The 20529-nt window shown below is 38.2% G+C and overlaps 2 protein-coding genes across 4 annotated transcripts; one reads left to right on the top strand and one right to left on the bottom strand.

Annotated features, from left to right (window-relative positions):
- Positions 1-572: 572 nt before the first annotated feature.
- UTP15 (UTP15 small subunit processome component) lies at positions 573-9679 on the bottom strand. Its single transcript, XM_062599592.1, has 12 exons — positions 9532-9679; positions 8879-8971; positions 8584-8768; positions 7334-7512; positions 6424-6549; positions 5649-5784; positions 4348-4432; positions 2956-3105; positions 2680-2781; positions 2333-2466; positions 1745-1803; positions 573-1243 (listed from the first exon to the last, which is right to left on the bottom strand). The coding sequence occupies exons 1-12, from the start codon at positions 9619-9621 to the stop codon at positions 1020-1022; spliced, it is 1563 nt and encodes a 520-aa protein (XP_062455576.1). The 5' UTR covers positions 9622-9679; the 3' UTR covers positions 573-1019.
- Positions 9680-9990: 311 nt separating this feature from the next.
- ANKRA2 (ankyrin repeat family A member 2) lies at positions 9991-19158 on the top strand. 3 transcript variants are annotated; one of them, XM_062599130.1, is made up of 9 exons: positions 9991-10009; positions 10764-11161; positions 13198-13356; positions 13837-13902; positions 14937-15034; positions 15220-15345; positions 15754-15820; positions 15916-15996; positions 17073-19158. In XM_062599130.1, exons 2-9 carry the CDS (start codon positions 10861-10863, stop codon positions 17126-17128), a joined length of 954 nt encoding a protein of 317 aa, XP_062455114.1. In that variant the 5' UTR covers positions 9991-10009; positions 10764-10860; the 3' UTR covers positions 17129-19158. The 3 variants fall into 3 exon arrangements, with proteins under 3 accessions (XP_062455114.1, XP_062455113.1, XP_062455112.1); XM_062599129.1 differs by having other exon boundaries at positions 10003-10330; XM_062599128.1 differs by having other exon boundaries at positions 10003-10335.
- The last annotated feature ends 1371 nt before the right edge of the window (positions 19159-20529 follow it).

The raw sequence follows: 20529 nt of genomic DNA, 5'->3' as shown, positions 1-20529 counted from the left end.
AACAATATTTCAATCCTAGGGAAAACACAAAACATAAACAGGTTAACAACAAAGTTTTACCTTACTGTCTTCCCACATGGGTACACCCACAGCCACCCAACACATCTTTCCAAAGTGTACTATCTTCCTTCAGTGTTGCCTGAAGTACACAATTACTCCAGCACTCTACTACATAGCTGATAACAAGGCAGGCTTGTACTACATTTACTGTACGACAAAAGTGACAGGATTCCACAAAAATGCAAAAAAAGAAATTCTACTTAACTGCAAATTTCCTCATTGATGTAGAGTTTATTCACTAAGTGAATTTAATTTGAATAAATTTCCCATTTCCCTTAAATAATTATCTATTTTCTTGAGAATTAAATTCATATCAAGGTATATGCACTCCTAAAAAAAAATGAGACTCGTAAGTTTTCAAAAACATAAGCATATTTCTTCCACTAATCTTAAAAAAAAAAAAAGAAGAAAAAGAAACGTACACTGATTTTCCTACATTATCTTGTTTCCTGTGACTTCATGGAAGTCTAAAGTGGAGACTAAGCGAAGAGAGAAAACACAATGCAGTCATGTTATATCAAACTTACACTTGGTTTTATTCCTGTGTCCAAGTACCTGAGATTGGATATTAACCAATTCTTATATAAGGCTGAATACACATTAAAATTAGACAAACCTCAATTATTTTTTGATGAGTAAAAAGTGGAAGTTGTTGACTGTTTCTCTAAATCAAATAATGACTTTGTACTGGATGCACAAAATACTTTAAAAGTTAAATAGCTTTGGAATAAAACTTTAAAATTCAGTTACTCAAAAAAATATTACATGGAAAAATCTTGAAAGAGTCCCTTTTTCCTCTGTCTTCAATAATTCAGCTTCTTCAAAAAACACACTCTGCAAGAGAACTTGTGCAGAGAGGGGGCATTTTGAAAGCTGCTATTATAAAAAGTTACCAGGAAATCAGGTCATTATTTCAAGTCTACGCAGTTTTTGTGACAGTTCGTTGTGATGGTTGCCAGTCAGTTATTCATATCTTGTTCGAGAGCCTTTGTAATACCATTACTTTTGTTCTCTTCTAGGTAAGCAGCCTTTTTCTTAGTCAAAGTAGCAAACAGTGCATCCATCATTCCCAAAACTTCTAGTAGTTCCTCTTGATAGTCAATCTCTTTTCCTATGGCTTCCTGGAGTCTCAAGAACTGTTTATCAACAAGCGCTGACTGTCCAACCACAGGCTGATAAATGTCTGCAAAGAAACAGTCACTTAATATCCATATATCTATGAAGATATGAAAACGACAGTGGCTAGTTAGATACATTTAAGGAGTCTGGCAATAATCAAATGCTGTGGACAAATAAGACAACTTTAATTGTTCGAAAACCAGTATTAATTATTGGTATATTCTCACAGTAACAATAAGTTAAACTAACAGAAGCAGAAATTTTTACTACCTCAAATAGTCTTGCTACTACCTCAGTGGAGAAACTGAAATCATCTGTACTATGTTAGTACAGAAATACAAAGTATCAAAGATGTTAGTGCTAATGAAGGGCTTTCTGCAGTCATCACAAGTCAGACTCAGACACTGAGTGTAGTCCAAGTTATCTGCATCGTTCTTTCACCACTGAATTTGTACTTATAAAATAACCCAATACAAGTGTGATTTCTTGAAAACATAGCACTTCATACACCTTATTTCCAAGCTTAACTTCAGGGCTTTGAGAATCATCTTTTTGTTGTACTTACCAGTGATCATATCTGCAACAGTTACCAGTACAGGAGTAAATCTAGGCTCAATCACACGCCTGCAAAATTAGAACACATTCTAGTTTTACTATTTTTGCCAACTGCCCTCCACTAACTAGTTGTAAGTGGCTTTCTCATACACAGACAAGAAAGATAAGGCACTTTTTTTTAAAAAGAAGCCTCACAAAGCAGGATTCTCAGAGCTGTGAGTCTAAAACTTGCATGTGGTATTTACCCTCCTTCTGTGAAGAAGGCCGCAAGGTCTGAAGGACAAGCAAAAGCATCATATACATGTAGACATGAATTTCATCAAGACAAAGAAAATAGCAGTACTAGAGGTAGAATATCAGGCAAAGTGGCAAGATACACTTTATGGCTCTCATCAGCAAATGTGTTTTGTGCTAACATGTAAATTATTTCAGTACTCTGAATGAAATCCTAGACCCTGATATCAGAAAGCAAAATGTATATAGATTTCAAGAGTACCATTGTTCCACCCATGATCTCTTGAGGCTACATGGGAAAAAACACCAAGAAATACAGGCCTCAAAGTAACTGCTCAGAGAAAATTTTTAGAAGAAGAAATACCTTGTCACAAAGGTAAGGAGGAGACTAATTTGTTTCTCATCTCGGCCTGCAAGCGCACTCCTTAGTGTCCCTCTTCGATTTAGTTCCTGCATGACTGCAACTGTAACTTCAGGAGTATACAACCTGATGTGGGGCTGGACATATTTAAGAACAGTTTAGTATCAAGCACCATCTTCAAACACAAAACAGAGTTGCAAATAGTTTGCAAATAAACAAGAATGCATAAGGAACCCACATAGGTTTGATTCCTTCCTAGTTCTACACTAGAATAAAGTCTGTCCAAGAAATAAAAATTCACTTCAGATGAGAGAACTCAACTTTGATAAGACAACACAATAGCACCTTACCTCCAGTACCGCATCAAGGGCCTTCGATGACTGAAAGCTCTTCAGCAGCTTGTCATACTTCCTCAAAACACATTTTCCAGGTTTACTGACATAGAAGTCCTCCTAGAATTGAAAGACAAATTCAAAATACTCATACACAATGGGTTAAATATTTTGTTATCATGAAGAAGCTTATGTGTCTTTGTATCTTCCCTTCCTTCAACACAGCACAAGAAAACAACAACAACAACAAATCTTGAGGAGAGCTTCAGTATACATTCTCTCACGCTGCCGTACCTGTCTTGGCATGTAATTTTTTCCTTTTACATAGGTTCTATACGCTGGCTGTCTCCTCTTTTGCAACTTTTTTTTGCTTTCTTCAGGTTTCCTATGTTTAACATGTAGTACCCCATTGGTCATACCTACAACTATGGTTTCATCTTCAGGCTAAAATAAAAAAAATAAATAAAAATAAATTACAGTTAGTAACCTAGTGTGTTTATTTGACGATACATACCATACCATGCAGCTTTTTCAAATTTTTTGCTTTATAATAAGCTCATACAATAATTCATAATTCATAATCCTTCATAATAAAGGATCATAGAATAATTTAAGTTGAACTGCACCTCTGGAGTTCCTATGGTCTAGCTCCCTGCTCAAAGCACAGCCAATTTCAAAGATGCAGTCCTAAGCAACCTGATCAATCTAATAAACCTCTAATGTTAAGGTTCAAATATGCAGTAACATTATTGTTTTAAGTTGCAAATGCCTGTAATTCATAAGTTTTTTTAAATGGTGTTCAGTTTTCTTTGGCTATTACATGCTATAAAGTAGATATGACCATTATCTATTAGAAAGCAATCACTGAATAGCAGCTTGAAAGATACCTACGGAGATGCCAAACTACAGGATTTGCATGATATTTTGCAGTTGCTACAGAATCTTAAGGAGTTTTGTTCTTTGGTTCTGTGAAAAACGTAACCCTACCTATATTCTTCACCATGAACAGTCATTCAAAGCCCATTATAGATCTAGCCCTTTTGTACTCACTAAAACACCACAACAGTACTGCTTACAAAAAGTGGTGCTGGCCTCTAGCGTTCCTCTCAGCTGGTCACTTATCCATGGGAACTCAAATGGCTTGGAGAAATGAGCATCTTTGTTTTCTGTTTCTGAGACAATGAGACATCCGTTCAGCAGACAAGTTTGATTCTGCTGAAAGCCTATGCCCTCTTTTCTTCCTCAGACCAACCTGACACTAACGATTTCTAAGAAATGTTCATCCCATTTCAGATTTTTCAATCAACAAATGAATTACTTCGTCACTTTTTCACTGCCATAAAATGAGACTAGGATGGTTCCTGAAAAGCAAGATTAGTATAATTTTCTTTAAGTCAAAAGACATGGCTATTCCCTTGTGAGCTGCCTACTTTCCCCATGATAAATACCACCCTTGACACAGACGCAATTTTGTACTGATCTAACAAGGTAAAAACTGGTGCCTTATTCATAATATTTAAAACTTAATGCAATGTTTACTAAGGAGGAATATATTCAGTGACCCTATTTTGCACGCAGAGCATTCTTCTGAAGCATCTAGTAGCAATTAAAGCAAAAAAGAATTACTTAAGCTACTTAAAAGTTATTGGTAATTATCTTGCCTAGGAAGGTTTCTAATATACTTACCGACAATGCAAGACTGAGGATTGATGCTGCATAGTTAAAACTGTGGACTACTTTGTAGGAAGTGGTACTGTAAATCTTCACATGCCTATATAGAAAAGTAATGATTAAAACTTCATTACTAACACCTCATTGTAGACAATTTGGAAAAAATTCATCCTTCTAAAGCTCTGTTATATCTGTTAGATTTAAGGAAATTGAGTTTTAAAACAATGCTTTCTTCACTCTGTGAGTTAACTTATTCCTCATTATTGCTCCTGCAATAACAGAAAGATTCTAATAAAAGACATGTAAAAGACAAGAAAGGATTACCCTTACTCCCAAAAGATGACCACAGGAGAGGGATAGGGGAAAAAAAAATGTAGCGACCATCTGAATTTTGCAATACTTATTAGAAAACACTAAGGCAGCATTTCTTCTTTTTTTTTTTCATTTTATTTTAAATGGAAGATCTACCTACAACTTCTGGAAGAAAATATATGGATATTCTTGCCTCCTGCTGCTGTTTAATGATTTGGATGAAGATAGGAAATAAGTATTTAACAACCAGAAGAAAGAAAACAGTACTTTACAAAAAGTATGAACTTACTAGTATTACAAGCATTGAATGACAAATTGGTACAGAATTAGTGATCTTGAGTTTATGCTTTCTAATCATAACGCTTGAGTAAGCCTAGGAAGTACCAGAGGAAGAAAGGAAGAGAACAAATAACTGTCATTTCAAACTATTTACTACGTCTCAGAGACAACAAGTTGAATAACTGTAGTTAGCTAACGGAGGTGAGGGTAGGAGCACAGGAACATCCTCTAACGAGGTCATTTTTGACTCCTGCACCTTGGATGCATTCCTTCCACCAACAGTGTCAGTTCAGGTGACAAGAAGCAACTGCGCAAATACACAAAATCAGGGTCTTCTAAAGGTGAATGCTAATAATGTTTTAGCTAACAGTGACTGCATTAAACTAAAGAATAGTTACTTTACTGAGACTGCAAAGGCCAGTTTGTATATTCTAAAAAAAAAAAAAAAAAAAAAAAAAAAGTGCTGAGTGAAAAGTGCCACACATCCATTACCAATGGGCACATGCAACCCCACTGATATTCAAGCTAATAAGAGGGAAAAGCAAGCGTATATTGCAAACTGCACCCTGGCCCAAGCTATGTTTCTAAATAAATCACATCCCTAGAAGTTAAAAATGTCTCCGCTCAAAACATCCGCACAGCTTCATTCTGAGGTTTTATCTTCAAAGGGAACAGAAGAAATTCTAGGGAATTTAAATCACTATAAAGTCATAAAACATACTAACCTGTCCAGGGATCCTGACAGTAACCTTTGTCCAGAGCTGTTCAGGCATAAACAAGTTACAGTTTTATGGTGATTTTTAAGTGAAACTAGTAATTGTCCACCTTTTAGTACATCCCAAACTTTGACATATCGACCTCCTATGAGAAGAAAGCACACAGAATGGTTTTTTGACGCATACACAATTCTGCTTCCCTGAAGTTTTCAAAGTGAGAGAACACACTGCCTCCTCCTTTGTAACACTGAGCTTTCTGTACCTACTCATCATCCATTATGAACAAGGGACAAGACAGATAACAAGCCTGCTCCCTTCTTCAGGTCATTCTGCAAGCCCAGCTGAATGTCACAATATCCTCCTTACAAAAAAAAAATTAGACTCAGCATTGGGTTACAGGATTTCTGATGCAATGATGAGAGAAGACTAAAAGGCCTTGCCAAGCATCATTGTTAAGAGAAAGGTACATTCCCATCTTTTCAAAATATTTCTCAAATATGTTTATTCCTTCACTTCAGCACTGGGCCAGTGAAAGTCTTTATCTAGTCATTAAAAAAGTCACTTTTTTTTTGATTGACTTCAAGAAGTTTCATATCAGAGAAAAAAAACTCTCTGCCTTCACCCTCTGGATCAACAGTTTCCCAAGAGATTGCTAAGAAATCCACCTGTTAAGTCACTTACCCTTTCATTGCCAAATAAAAACATCACACAGAAATTAAGCAGCCTGAAATGTCTCTTCAATTAGAGCCGCCAACAGAAAAGAGAGTTAATTTTACTCAAGTACCTGCAGATACTAGAAGCCCACCAGAAGGGAAGAGAAGCACATTCTCCACAGGCTGGCCATGTTCTATTGTCATGACACTTTTTTTAGTTCGTGCATCAAATACTTTCACAGTGTGATCATAGGAACCTGTAATCAACACCATAAATAACCGAAATTGTGAAAGCGAAACTATTTCAAGAACTGAAAACAGGCACATGCTATAAGCTAAAGGAGCTCCTGCCAAATGGAAACAGTTTTAAACTATAAACTGAGTTAATTTACAGCCTACAGATACTATACAGCTTTCAATTCCAGGTCTATCAACATGTCAGGCCTTAAATATAATTTAAGTCTTAGCTTTATTTTCTTCCCATTCTCAAGTGTAAATATAGTAACAGAAATCAGAAAATCTGATGAGATCTATTTCTTACGTATCTAAAAGTAAGGAATATCAGACTTCACACAACAACTCTTAGGAAATCCAAAAGCAACTGTTCTCAAGTAACTTCTCACAGTACCGCGTGATTCAGTTTTGAGATTAAAAGGTTTTGTGCATAAACTACAACTGAGTATGTCTCCTTCCAAAACCTGACAAAAATATTTAGCCAATGCCAGCTAACGGATGTATTCACAAGACTTTAAGCTTTCTAAGGCAAGTAATCTTAACAGGCTAAAGCACAAAGAAACTGCATGTTAAAAATGAGCTCACTTACAGTTTCCCTACAGGTATCAGTGTCACACCAGTTAAATCACTTAAAATAGAAAAAAAAAACAGAAAAAGGAAATGGCAAGATAGATACAAAGCACAAAGACAAATCCTTCATTTTTAAGACATAATCAAAGAGATCCTGCTGGAGCAAAGAGAAATCACCTTTCTGCTTTTCTCTACAGTTTGATCCAAAGGAAGAATTTAAAAAACAAAAAGCCAAACCTGTTATAAAGACATCTGCGTTCAGTTTACTTGCACAGCCACATCTCACGTAGTCTGTATGTTCATTGTACGACACAATTTCTGTAGCACTTGGAATATCCCACAAATTCGATGAATAATCATCACCACCAGAAAATATTCGGTATTTGTCTGACAGGAAGCCCACTACATGAACAGCTCTAGGAAACAGAACCCACAATACCCAAAAGTTAAAACATATATTTGTTTCCAGAACACTTAGTTTAACCGCATAATTTTTTAAAGTAAAGTATTCCCTCTACTTCAGAAGTTAAAAATATTTTAGTTTTTGTATTTTCAGACAGAAAAAAAGATCATACTGACAGATGTTTATCTAAGCACCAACATGATCTGCTTTAAGGGTTTTACAGTACTACTGAATGCCTTTATGAAAGCTATATTTTTTTTTTACTGAGATCTGTATATTAGTACTCAAAATTTATAATTAGCAAATTTTAAGACTGATTTGAAAACTCTTCTTGTCCCTTAAAATTACTATTCAAATCTGTATTATCATTGTAACATCCCAACAAAGAGCAACTTTGACATAAAACACAGATATCCTAAAACTTATCTAGGGGTCAAGACATAAGATAATACCCTATCTGCAACCAGAGAACTGTAATGGAAACACACTCTTGACTTACGCCTGTGCACTTTCTGATTATGAAGAGGGTTTTGCTGTTTTAGATAAAGATCTATAGTTTTCCACAACATAACAATCTATATAATCTAAATATTACTATTGTGTTTTCTCTGTAAAACTGATAGGCTTATCTCAAACATTTTTTTCTTCTCACTGGAATATAAGAAATCCTCTTCCATTCTCCCGTCCCCCTCTTTTTTTTAAGTGATTTTTGCTTTTCCTGGCAAATTTCTTCCCCATTTTGGGAGTTCTGTTTCTCCTGGCATCAAACAGAATTTGCTTATCAGTACACTACAGTCACAGGACTGCACATACAAAATATATTAAGTAACAGACACCTATCTGAATTAGAGGATGTATTTACTCTTCCACGTAGTTTATTCACTTTTGGAATTAAAGAAATATATACTGTCACTCCAATTCTGACGTTAACATTTAATAGACTACTTTGCAACGAGATAAACGTCAGACGGTTGGATATAATATATACTAATCATTTTTAAATTTTTCAGCAATATACAAAGCAGACATATGTAAACTCATGAGCAAGCTTATACACACAAGGAACAAAACAATGTTGTCTTACTTAGTATGACCATCAAACTGTCTCAGTGGTGCTCTTCCACTGATATCAAAGAGTCGAATGCTACCCTCTTCACTGCCAGCAACAAGCAGTTTGCCATCATCTCTATACGTGGCACAGTAGGCAGCATCTTTGAAGCGAGAAAAAGTTTTGACTGGTTCCTGAGAGTAACGACCATAAATGTGGATCTAGCAAAACAAGAAGACATTAAGTTTATTCACATGATAGTAGCTGACAAACAAGATAAGACCATTTCTAAAGCCAAAGAACATTAAAAACTCGAAAGAAAAGCACTTACCCTTGAGGAGGCTGTGACAGCATAGTTATATGGAGAAACTGGGGAGAAGTCGATCTTGTTTATCGCACCAAATTCCTTTATCTGAACAGGGGTCTAAAAGAAATACAACAATTACCAAATACACAGAAGTGCACTAACAAAAATGATAGCACTAAAACTAAATCTACTATTCTTCCCACACAGTACTGAAAACCCTTTTCAGAACCAATTTAATTTTAAATACAACTCTATTAAGTTTATCTCCTGCCAGTCTTTTGCTGCTTTGTGGATTGTAGATGCACTTTTCACATTTCCTATTCATGCATTATAAATAATCTATTAACTACGCATTTAAGCAACAAAAGCTCATCTACACACGTTTAAAAATACTTTGATTGCATCAGCGAAAGCGACAAAAAAATACTTCGGGACACTAGCTACGAGTGCCGGGCCAACGCGGGGTACGAGTCAGCCTGGTTTTCTCGGAAGCTGTTGGTGAGCTTTGATACAGGGCGAGAGGGAACCGCCGAGACGGCAACCGTCACTCGGGAGCCAGAGGAGCGGCGCCGGCCCCGCGCCGCCCTGAGGACGCCGAGGCGCGGCGGAGCGGCCCGAGCCCAGCGCAGCGCAGCGCCGCCCCCGCCCCGGCCACCCCGGCCCGGGGCTGCCCGCACCTTGTAGCCGCGCCAGTAGAGCGTGTCCTGCGTGACCTTCTCGCCGAGCCGGGGCTGCGCCGGAACCACCACCGGCTTGTAACTGGCCATAGCGGCCCGCAGCCGGCCGGCGCGGCCCGGGGAGCTGCGGCCGCCTGCGAGCCCTGGCCCGGGCTGCGGGCCGCGCCGCGGGCAGCGCCGCGGGCCGGGCGCTCGGGGGGGCTGGTCGGGCCGGGCCGGGCCGGGCGCTCGGGGGGTCCCGCCGCCGCCGCCGCCGCCGCCGCCGCCGCCTCAGGGAGCGAGCGCCACGCCGCGCGCCGCCGCCGCCGCCATGGCCCGCCCGCGCCTGCCTCGCGGGAGGGCGGCGCGCTCGCGAGAGCCGCATCATCCCCGCGCGCCGCCCCGCTGCCCAATCGCAGCTGGCGCACCCGCGCGGCGCGCCGGAAGTGGCGTCACATCGCCGGCGCGTCGTCTTCAACGGCTGCGGCGCCGGGGTGAGGTGGGTCTGCGGTGTCGCTCGGGGTCGGGGGAGCGGCCTCCGCCGCGGTCGCCCTGCGCTCGGGAGCGAGCAGGGCTTCGGGTGGCGGATGCTGCGTCTGAGGGCCCGGAGCGGGCATCCCTGCAGCTCTTCGGCCGCGGCTCCGCTCCCCTGCCCTGCCCTCCAGGAGCGGGCGGCGCTGCGGGCCTCGCCGGTGGGCTGCCCGGGGTGCCCTGCAGCCTGCCCCGAGTTTAGGCCGTTCTCAGCACTGCCAAGAGGCCCTGGGTGTTCTGAACTCTTTTCCTGCCGGCAGCCTGAAGGGGGTTTATCATCTTCCTAGCTGTGTGGTAGGACCCTCTTATTTCACTTGGTTTATGGGGGTTGAAAGGAAGCATAGATGCTCTTAACTCTTGCTCTAAGACTGACATTTCCTAGACAATGAAATCATCTGCATCTGGAAGTTTGTTTCAGTTCTTGTCTTTTTCTTTTTTAGAATTTTTATTATAGCTAGGCTAATATTCTGCTGTTTCACTTAAATGAAATTCCTATTCACTTCATTAGGGAGTTTGGCTTGAACAGCCACATGATAAAAAAAATAAGCAGAGGATTTGGCTGATAGCTTGTGTCAGTAGTAACATGATTATTTCAGTATGTTTTGGGTTACCTAAAATGCCCTAAATGTAAATGAAGGAAGCTTGGTATATCTTTACATGTTATTCCACCAGAATGTTGTTATATAACATCCAAGTTGAAGAATATTTGTGTTTAATTACAGATTATTTTAACATCCATATTGTATTGGAGGCAGTTTGGCTAACTGGAACTGCTGGTGGCTAGAAGTCATGAAGAAATATTTTACATAGAACTTTTACATGATTGAAGCCATGGCATCTTCAACAAATTTAGATGTTGGAGCCCAGTTAATTGTGGAAGAATGCACTGCTAGCTACAGCCTTCCGCCCATGCCGGATATCAAGGTGGAACATCAGCTTGACTCTAGCACAGAAGAAGGCCCAGCTCAGAGTGTCACCATGGGAATGAAATTCATTTTGCCCAATAGATTCGATATGAATGTCTGTTCACGATTTGTGAAATCTTTGAATGAAGAGGACAGTAAAAATATTCAAGACCAAGTTAACTCTGACCTTGAAGTGGCGTCTGTCTTATTTAAAGGTTGAACTTCATGGTACAATTTGTTGTGTGGACTGTCCTGTTCTGTTAAGCTGACTTTTTTTTAAAAAAAAAAATCTCCTTTTATTGTGTGTGTGCTAATCTGTGTAATTTTCTATAACTTGTTTCCTCAGAGTTATTGTATGCAATTAATAATGGGTTATTTAATGTAAACTGATTTTTCTCAAAGTTATTTTTAATTGAAAAGTAGTGGCACAAAAAGTCTCTAATGTACTTAAGAGCTGAGGCTGACGATGGAAACAAGCTTGCATTTGGTGGCTAACTCTCCAGTCTTACCATGTGCTACCCACTTAAATATACATGTTTTTGCAAAACATCACTGAAAGTGTTACACAGTCATCTCAACTTCAGTAGCTTTGTGGGTCTTGTTTTAGCCTTTCACTAGTGCGATGACAAAATAACATACTTTATACAGCTGACTTTGTTTTATCAATATGGCTGCACAAAGACTGCAGTCATTGTAGTGATTGATTTGCTGTTTTGGTTTCATGCTATTTGAAGGTGAATACTGCTACAATTTGCAAGCTGTTCCCTGCAGCTAGTCTCCACCCGATGCTGTGCAGCTTCCTCAGAGTTGATTGGGGTTTTATCATGGCTGGGCTTATCTATAGAGGATAGAATTAGAGCTTATCTCTAGTTCCTCTGAACAACTATGTTTATCAGTGTTTGCTTTAATATTTCAGATTATTAGTAGTGTATCTTGTCCTGATGCTGCATCTGACCCGTTTGCCATAATAGGCATGAACACAGATCTATTGTAGATCTTAATTTCTGTGATTTGTATGGTCTGACTGCAGTTCAGCTATTGCAATTTTCAAACTTTTTTGACTAGCAGTCCTTAAGTGCTTTCTAGTGAAGCTCCAGACCAGAAAGGCAAATTTAAACACATCAGCAATAGGGTTTGCCTTCTTAGGTAACACTTGTAAAGCTCTTAGAAGTAGTCTTGTGGATCCAGGGACCACAGGTCAAAACAGAACCTGGTAGATCTCTTAATTCAGTAACCTCAGCTGAAGCTATTTAATTGGTAAACAAAATGTAATTTTGTTTTCATCCTGCTGCCCTGGGTCATCTATAGTTCTTTTAATCAGTTCCCTTCACAAATTTGCACTTGGGTTTGTAGTCATGAAATTCTTTATAGCTTGAATTTGGCATACATATTAATTAGCTTAAAATCATTAATTACTACTGCACACTAGTGTCAGATCAATTTGGCTAGCAATGGAGTTCCAGTATTCACTGTGTCTTTCCAGTATTTAATCATTCATCTTTTTTAAAAAATAAAATAGATTGACTGCTCAGAACCAAAAGTCAGGATAACACATATGTTCTGTAATAAAATATTGTTAGATTCTGATAGAAAGCTAAAAAAAGTTAGTACAAATAAACACAGCAACAGTGAGTGACTTCTTGAATTCTAACATCCTGCTGTTGCATTTTCTACAAGCTGGTGTGGAACATCATTATTTCTACTGGATAAATGTTCATATAACATTCATAATGCAGTTACAATTTTGTCCAACAGGAAAAGTCCTAATGAAGAAATTCAGTGAATTACAGTACACTGTGCTGTGTATTGGTTAGACAGTAGGCAAAAGGATGACCTAAGCAGTTAAATGAGCATGGCTGCATCCTGTTCATTGCACTGTAGAGCATTATTAAAGATATTACAGGTCAGGTAGTGCTCTTCTACCTGAAAAATTCATGCCAGACATGAGCAGAGTATCTGGACACAGGCTTTCTTCATTTAGATACCAAGTTGTTCCTGTGTGATACTGTACTATACTTGCATATGGGATATCAGTACTCTTCTAATGCCAGAACTGAATTTACTCCTTTCTTCAGTCATATACTACCACAGTGGAAAAAGAACATGTCACAAAGCTTACACAAGCTTACTTAATGCAGGTTTTTAAAGATCTTGTGACACTAGTGCTTTCTAGTTCAACTTGGAATTTGTGGATTTCTTTTAATGCTCTTACTAGCGCTAAAATCATGTTTATTTTCTCTGTTCATCGTAGCTGAATGCAACATCCATACTTCTCCTTCCCCTGGTATCCAAGTACGACATGTTTACACTCCGTCAACTACCAAGCATTTCTCTCCAATAAAACAGTCAACTACCCTAACAAACAAACATAGAGGAAATGAAGTTTCTACAACGCCTCTGCTTGTAAATTGTAAGTATCCTTCTGCCTTACTGTTGTTAATTATTTTTGTGAAACGTGAGCTAGCTACTTGCCAGATTTTTTCCATTTTCTTTGGTCTTTCAAGGAATTATAGTGTAGGAAGAAAACATTGAGATAATCTTGTCTAATTTCACATGGTTCCAACCATAAAATGGTAATCCACCTGCTGTATTGAGTTCGTGACTGAAGCATGTTTTCCAGAGAGGGTACGATTCTTAATTTGAAAGCTAGAAACATTTTTCTGTAATTTTCTGTAATTTTATTGTAATTTTATGTGCTTGATACAGAAACTTTTTAATTCTTAAGGTAATAATTCAAATTATTATCTTACATAAGATTTCACCTTATTTCATCTTATTTTATGCTTCTTAAATCCAAGCTCTGTATTGCACGAACCACACTGTTCATGTACAAACAGAGCTCAATGAAAATTTGTATTCATGCTACATGCTTTTGCTTCCCTTTTTGCAGCTTTATCAGTTCACCAGCTAGCTGCTCAGGGAGAAATGCTGTATCTGGCCACACGTATTGAACAAGGTAAGACTAAGAGAGATTAAATACCTTCTTTTCTTTTTTTTTTTCTTCTGAGGAATTTATACCATTACACTTGAACTTGTCCCTAAAGCTGCATAGAAAATCTCCAGATGTGCCACAATTGAAGGATATTTGCAGTGTCTGTTCTTTGCAAATGTGGATTTTGTTTTATGTGCATTTCTCACTGCTATGGTTTGTGTTTAAAATGAAACATTATCATTAGTAGGAGTTGTGGGTCAATCCCTTCTTCCCTCTGCTCCCCTGGTATATAGGTAATCCGTGGAAATGAGAGAAGAGAATCTGTTAGTTCTGTCAGGGGAGTTGCATTTTTTTTAGTTCAATTTATAATTTGAAATGCATTCCTATTAATGGCAGCTTTCCATTTGTACTTAATCAGTTACCATATAGAGCGATATACTGGCAATTTAAGGCATGGATTACATCTGCAATATAACAGTGCTACTCATGCTGGCTCAGCTCATTTATTTTAAGAGTATTTAGATAAAAGATAATTCAACTCAGGTTTTCAGTCAGTGACTTGTTTTTCCTTTTTTCTTACTACTCTTCTAAAAGTAGATCTTAAATGTTTCCACAAAACACCCTACTGATTACCTAAACTTTCAAGGGGATGAGGTTATACTATCTATATTGCTTTGTAAATTAATTCTTTGAAAGATTTTGTCTCTCACTGTACTGAAAAAAGTACTTTCTGCAGTATAATACAGAATGTATTTCCTTCTGTGCCCAGATTACAGGGCAACATTTCTGAGTAAAAAATAGAGCTTGATTTATAGAACTAAAAAAAAAAACTTGTAAATTTTGATTTGGCTTGTTGGATTTTTGTTTTCTGCTTGTATGAGAATATTTGCATCACCACTGGGATTAAAATTTTGTTTGTAAGTTTGCATGAGAATGACTGTTAGGGCACAATCATGCATTGATCCTTACACAATGGATATGTCAACACATTTATTCTGCCAGGTCATACAGTTCATCAGTTAAAAGGATTACTGAATTGTATTTTCTTCTATAAACAGAAAATGTAATCAATCATAAAGATGAAGAAGGATTCACCCCTCTGATGTGGGCTGCTGCTCATGGGCAGATAGCAGTAGTGGAATTTCTCCTTCAGAATGTAAGGAAAATAATACAATTACTTCTAAATTTCTTTATTGCCTTTTTAGCTCATTTTGCATTTCTAGGCTTGTCAATGCTGCTATATACTTGAAAATGTTAAAGCTAATTTCCCTTTGAAACCTCACTTCAAAAAAAATTATTGATTTATGTTTTTGTGAGTTTTTTTAATTATTATTATTTCAGGGTGCAGATCCTCAGATTTTGGGGAAGGGACGAGAAAGTGCCCTCTCACTGGCTTGCAGTAAAGGATACACAGATATTGTCAAAATGCTGCTCGACTGTGGAGTTGATGTGAATGAATATGACTGGGTAAGTCTCTGGCTCAGATTCACAAAATTAGCATGCTTTGGTCAGGAATTTGAAACAAGGCACAGCACTAACATGGGTTTGAAAATAGTTCTATCTCTTCTGAAATATCTAAGGCTTTCAAAACTTATGTAGGATGCTCTTCAACAAAATTAGAGAAGTTGGTCCTATTGGTTCTGACTTTTTGGTGAAAAGAGTAATGAGACTGATAACTTCGTAGAAGAGTGAGCTTACAGCCTGAATAGTTGACCAAAAAAGATGGGAGACATGAAGAACCAAAACTGAAAGCGTATTTTTTATTTAAAGGCTATGAATTCTCTTACTGATACACGGAAGTACTGGTATGTCTAGGAATTACAGTTGCAGACTGCTCAATCATTAAGTGCCTAAGGCTTTTTCCTGCTTTTGCAGAATGGAGGCACACCTCTACTCTATGCAGTGCATGGGAACCATGTGAAATGTGTAAAAATTCTTCTTGGTAAGCAAACTATCCAAATTGAACCACCCATAATGAGATATAATCAGTTCTTATCGTCAGAAATCTGCGTTTGCATCTTCTCCTGTTTTACATAGAAAGTGGTGCTGATCCAACTATTGAAACAGATGCTGGCTATAATTCCATGGATTTGGCTGTAGCCTTGGGCTATCGAAGTGGTGAGTATTACAAATGTAAATTCTTTGATTTTTATCTTTACTGCTCCTTGTTTATGTAGCTGCTGTAATGGGCTGGTAGAGTTTTTGCAACTATAAGAAGATCTCTATCCTAAAAATCTTTATACCTCTAAATATATTAGGGCTAAATGGATAAGATGAATTTTCTCCTTGGTTCAGAAACCAAGGTGCCTTGTAAGAAGATATCACCTACCTGGATCTGTATATTTGGGTATAGATAACAGTGAATAGAGCTGATACAGCCGTGACCCGGACAAGAGGAACTGAGCTGTGCCACTACTCTGTGCAAAGAGCGTGCGCTGCACTGGATGATGATTATAGATGTCTGCAGCCCCCCGGGCATTCACCCCTCACTCCAGTGCTCTGTTTGATTGACGTGATGTGATGTAATTTGCACGACCTTATTCCCCTGTCAGACTAGCTCTAGCAGGGGAGGGTTTATCTTGGAGGCAGACAGTGATAGTGCAAGGATCAGTGAATTAGGCTACCTTATTTGGGTTTTTTTTCCCCCATAGAAAAGAAAAAGGCAAAGAAGGGTCTTCCCGTTGTTTTGTCTGTCACACTGCCTTTTTGAAAGCTGTGAAATCTCTGCAGTTATAGGCACAAACTGAATCAAAACTTAAGTTCAGCACTGCACACGTAGCCTCTCCAAGCAGAACCCTGTGCTTTTGGGGTAGCCAGTAACTTCACAGATACCTGACTATCAGACTCCTTCAAGAGTTTCATCTCAAAATGTTCAACAGTAGTAGTTTCTAATAAGCATTTTTGCCTACTCTGCATTTATAAGCTTAAAAATTAGCTTTCTGTTTGCTATGTGCCTATTCAAATTAGAGAACAGGTCATCACCTCCAAGAACCATCTCCCTTAATAGATGTGGGTTTTTTGGCATTATATGAGGCTTTTTTTTTTCCCCCCTCTGAAGGGATGAATTTAATCCTGTCTGCTTTTATTAAGTGTTTACATGGGGCAAGCCAATGTCTGCCAGAAAAATGCTATTGCCCTAACAACAATTTAAAATACATTAAATACTGATTAACTAGATTGTTTCTCTGCTTTAGTTCAACAGGTTATTGAGTCTCATTTATTGAGGCTACTTCAAAATATCAAGGAATAAGATCTGGCTCTTCCATGGGATTCAGCTTTTGGCTTGGAGAATTGGACTGCTTTTAAGCCCTGTAATCAGTGATAGGGGTTGTTTATTTTATAACTTTACCTCAGTTCAAATATTTAACTGGTTTTAGTAAGCTTTTTAATGTGCTTCCTCTTTCATTGCTATTTATAGAAATATGTGATGTTGTCCTTTTAGTAAAAAGTCAGTTATTGTGATGCATGAAAACTTTGTGAATAAACCCAGTTTTGACTGTCTAAATGTTCACACAGAGTGCAATAGGTGGCATTGTGCCAAGTGTCCTGCTTCTTCGTGTCACTGATAATATATTTACAGGAAAAATTTTGTTTAGATATTGAGGTATATCTCCATAAAAGGTAGATGTATTTACTGTAAATAGTACCAAAATGTGTTTTTGAGACCCTTGACTAAAATTACTGTGCCAGCTTTTGTCTTTGATTTTTAATAAGTTTATAATAAATTGGAGGACTTGCATGATGGTAGTTTAATTCTTCTCAGATGTCTTTTCTGCTTTTCTGCATCCTTCTGCCTTCCCCTTCTAGTTCTAGAACTCTTAGATACGTATTTCTCTGGTATAAGGAACCCCCTATCAATTGTAAGCACAGAATCCTCCCTTCTGTGGCTGAACAGCAGACAGCAGCGATGTGGGAAAAGGAACCAGGAATGCACTGCACTCCAGCTTTTCTCAGCTAAAATGAGGTCCTCTGAACAGTGGCCCACTGTAACTGCTGTAAGCTTGAGCAGCTGTTATACGGTTTTGAAATCAGGTGAAAAAATCAGGGAAAGTTAATACATTTCCTGGTAGATACCTGTGCTTCATCCCAGCTACATTCAGTGATGGGACATGGAACATTCTCATACAACTAAGAGATGAGCTTTTGAAACAGACCTTTCAAAACTCTTTTCCTGCCCTTACCCATGGATCCCCCATGTGGTGTTAATGTGCATTTACATAGGCATTTAGCCTTGTGTCCACTAGAGGTCTGATGTGCTCACATACATGCACCTGCTACCTTCTCCTTTCTTCCCCAGTCTATGGGGAGTGAGTCCAGTCTCCAATTTGCTCTTCTGTAAAGCTCAAATGACAGGAGTGGAATGCACATGTATAGGACATATGAGCTAATTTACTAGCTGTATTACTAGTACTGTGTCTCTACCATGTTCAATTTTTCTATCTGGAAATTGTTCCAAACAAAGCAAATAATACTTTAAGTACGTGTACAGGGATTCAGAGAAGGGTATGGGGAAGACTGGAATAATCTAGCTGAGTTCTTTAAGCCCCACCCAGAGAAATAATGAATTCAAAATGTTAGCTTTGTTCTTTCAAAGTGACTTAACTTACAGCAGGAGGAAAAAAAAATACCTATCTATCTATATATATGCATGTATATATGAATTTAGCCTGAATTCGTGGCCAAATTTCTCTTGACTTCATACTGAAACTTCTTTGGTATATTAAAAAGCCTAAATTAGGGCAGAATTAACCTCTGATACGTGGCTGCTGTGAGAACCAGGAAGCTGTTATCTTGTACAGAATGAACCTTAAGGGAGGCACTTTGAAACAAGGAAATGTAACTGATCTTGCAGGCATTGGTGAAATCCTTGGTATGTTTAAATGAGTAGTATTACCTGTCTTCCAGTGTTTAACTACTTTCCTTGCATCTAACATAGGGTTTACATCAGTTTTATCACATGCTTTTAGGTTTGATCTGTCAAATGAAGGAAACGGTCAATGTGACATGTCTTGGAAGCAGCAAGGGAAATTATGTTTTATAATTAAATCAGTATCTTGAAAAGGTAAATGTAAAAAAATAAAGATAAGTAATGCAAAGTGGCAATTACCATAAGCTTGGAAATAGATTGTGGCCTAAAAAAAAAAACACGTTTTGAACTGTAACCCTTTTAAGAACATTCATGTTTGTTGAAAATAGAAAACTCTTCCTGAAACTTCATAACCTGTGCCATTTCTTGTTTATTTCTAACACATCTGTAAAAACATGCTATATAATAATGCATAAGGATCAAAATTTCCTCCTTCTGTAATATTTCTATTATAGGAAAACATTTTTTTTAATGAAAAGCATCCAGTATCTGCTCTGCATTTTATTTTAAACTTCAGTCAGCATTGACTTAAATAAATGTGAAAGAAAATGATCAGTCTATTGCATGGATTTTCTGATTATATGAAAAAATAGGACAGGGAATAAGATAGTAAAATGTAAAATTTCTATCATCTTTTTGCTTTAGAATTTCAAACTATTTTAAGAATCACCATGCATCCCACAAAAATGAATATAAAAGTGAAGTCATCGTTCAGAAGCTGTTTTGTGCAGTGAGAGCCTTTCTGCAGCACCACCTTATGCTGCTGAAGCAGTGCACGCGGCAGCGAAGTTGTCAGCGGCTGTTGTGGTGGCCCTATGGGGACTAGCCAGCAGAGTTTCATAAGCTGCAGTTCAGGTACCTTGAGAGAAACTCAGTCATTGCTAGCAAACTGAGAGGAGAAACCTCTATGTGAAGAGTACTTTTGCTGGAAAAATCAGCATAAAGACACCACAGGCAACTGCTGTTTATGCAGTATTAACATCACAGCCCAACTCCACATACTTGAAGTTTTTCTAAGGAATAGTGATTAATTTTTGTTTCTCTTGGTGTAAATATTTCTCAGCATAATAGTTTGAGGAGTGAAGAACCCCAACCCCTTGTCAGTTTTCTTTGTTTACAGTGATAAAATCTAAAAGCTTCTGCTCTAGGGTGGACACATGTTTTGAAATGAAGCTTATGCATTTCATTTCAGTGAACTATTTCTGTAGCTTCCTTCCTTGGCTGGCAGGGAGACGATACTAGGAGTTACCTTTGAGCCATGCCTATGGGTCTGAATGAAGCAAAGCATTTTCTTACCATAGCATGCCACAGGATCAGAGGAATTTGAAAACTGTGAACCCTAAACCCAACTCCAAGTTGATTCTCCCTGAGCATTTTGAAAAAAAATCACTTACCAATGTAATTTCTTATAGGATTGATAATAAGATATTTTACATTTCGTATTGAGTGACATCATTCTGTACCCAGAGCGTTGTTTAAAGTAAGTTGATGTTTCCAATCAAGTAAATTATTTTGGCCAAATTCCAATATGCAGCATGTAATCGTAGATGCCATGAACTCTGCCTCACAAAGCAGATTGCCTAGCACAGCTTGATGTAGTAAGAACAGCCAAATATTTAGTAATAACAGCCAAATACTTCTAAGTTGCACAAAGTCTTTGTCTCATTCATTCATTCATGTTTGATGTTGCAGTGTGTTCTGGTCTGTTTGGCAGAAAGAGTACACGAAAAGTGAGCTGTCATCTGCAGTGCAGCAGGTAGGATGTTTGTAAGAATTAACATTCA

This window comes from Rhea pennata, chromosome Z (assembly GCF_028389875.1).
Source record: "Rhea pennata isolate bPtePen1 chromosome Z, bPtePen1.pri, whole genome shotgun sequence".
Lineage (NCBI taxonomy): Eukaryota > Metazoa > Chordata > Aves > Rheiformes > Rheidae > Rhea > Rhea pennata.
This window is presented reverse-complemented; position numbering and strand designations above follow the sequence as displayed.

Bases quoted from the DNA above. Each gene is read 5' to 3' on its own strand.
- ANKRA2 (XM_062599130.1), top strand. From the start codon at position 10,861: ATGATTGAAGCCATGGCATCTTCAACAAATTTAGATGTTGGAGCCCAG. The intron at 13,903-14,936 runs GTAAGACTAAGA...TTCTATAAACAG, and splicing joins GGCCACACGTATTGAACAAG to AAAATGTAATCAATCATAAA. The intron at 15,346-15,753 runs GTAAGTCTCTGG...CTGCTTTTGCAG, and splicing joins ATGTGAATGAATATGACTGG to AATGGAGGCACACCTCTACT.
- UTP15 (XM_062599592.1), bottom strand. From the start codon at position 9,621: ATGGCCAGTTACAAGCCGGTGGTGGTTCCGGCGCAGCCCCGGCTCGGC. The intron at 5,785-6,423 runs GTACTTGAGTAA...TTCTTCTCATAG, and splicing joins TGGGCTTCTAGTATCTGCAG to GAGGTCGATATGTCAAAGTT. The intron at 2,467-2,679 runs GTAAGGTGCTAT...AAATATGTCCAG, and splicing joins CCCTTGATGCGGTACTGGAG to CCCCACATCAGGTTGTATAC.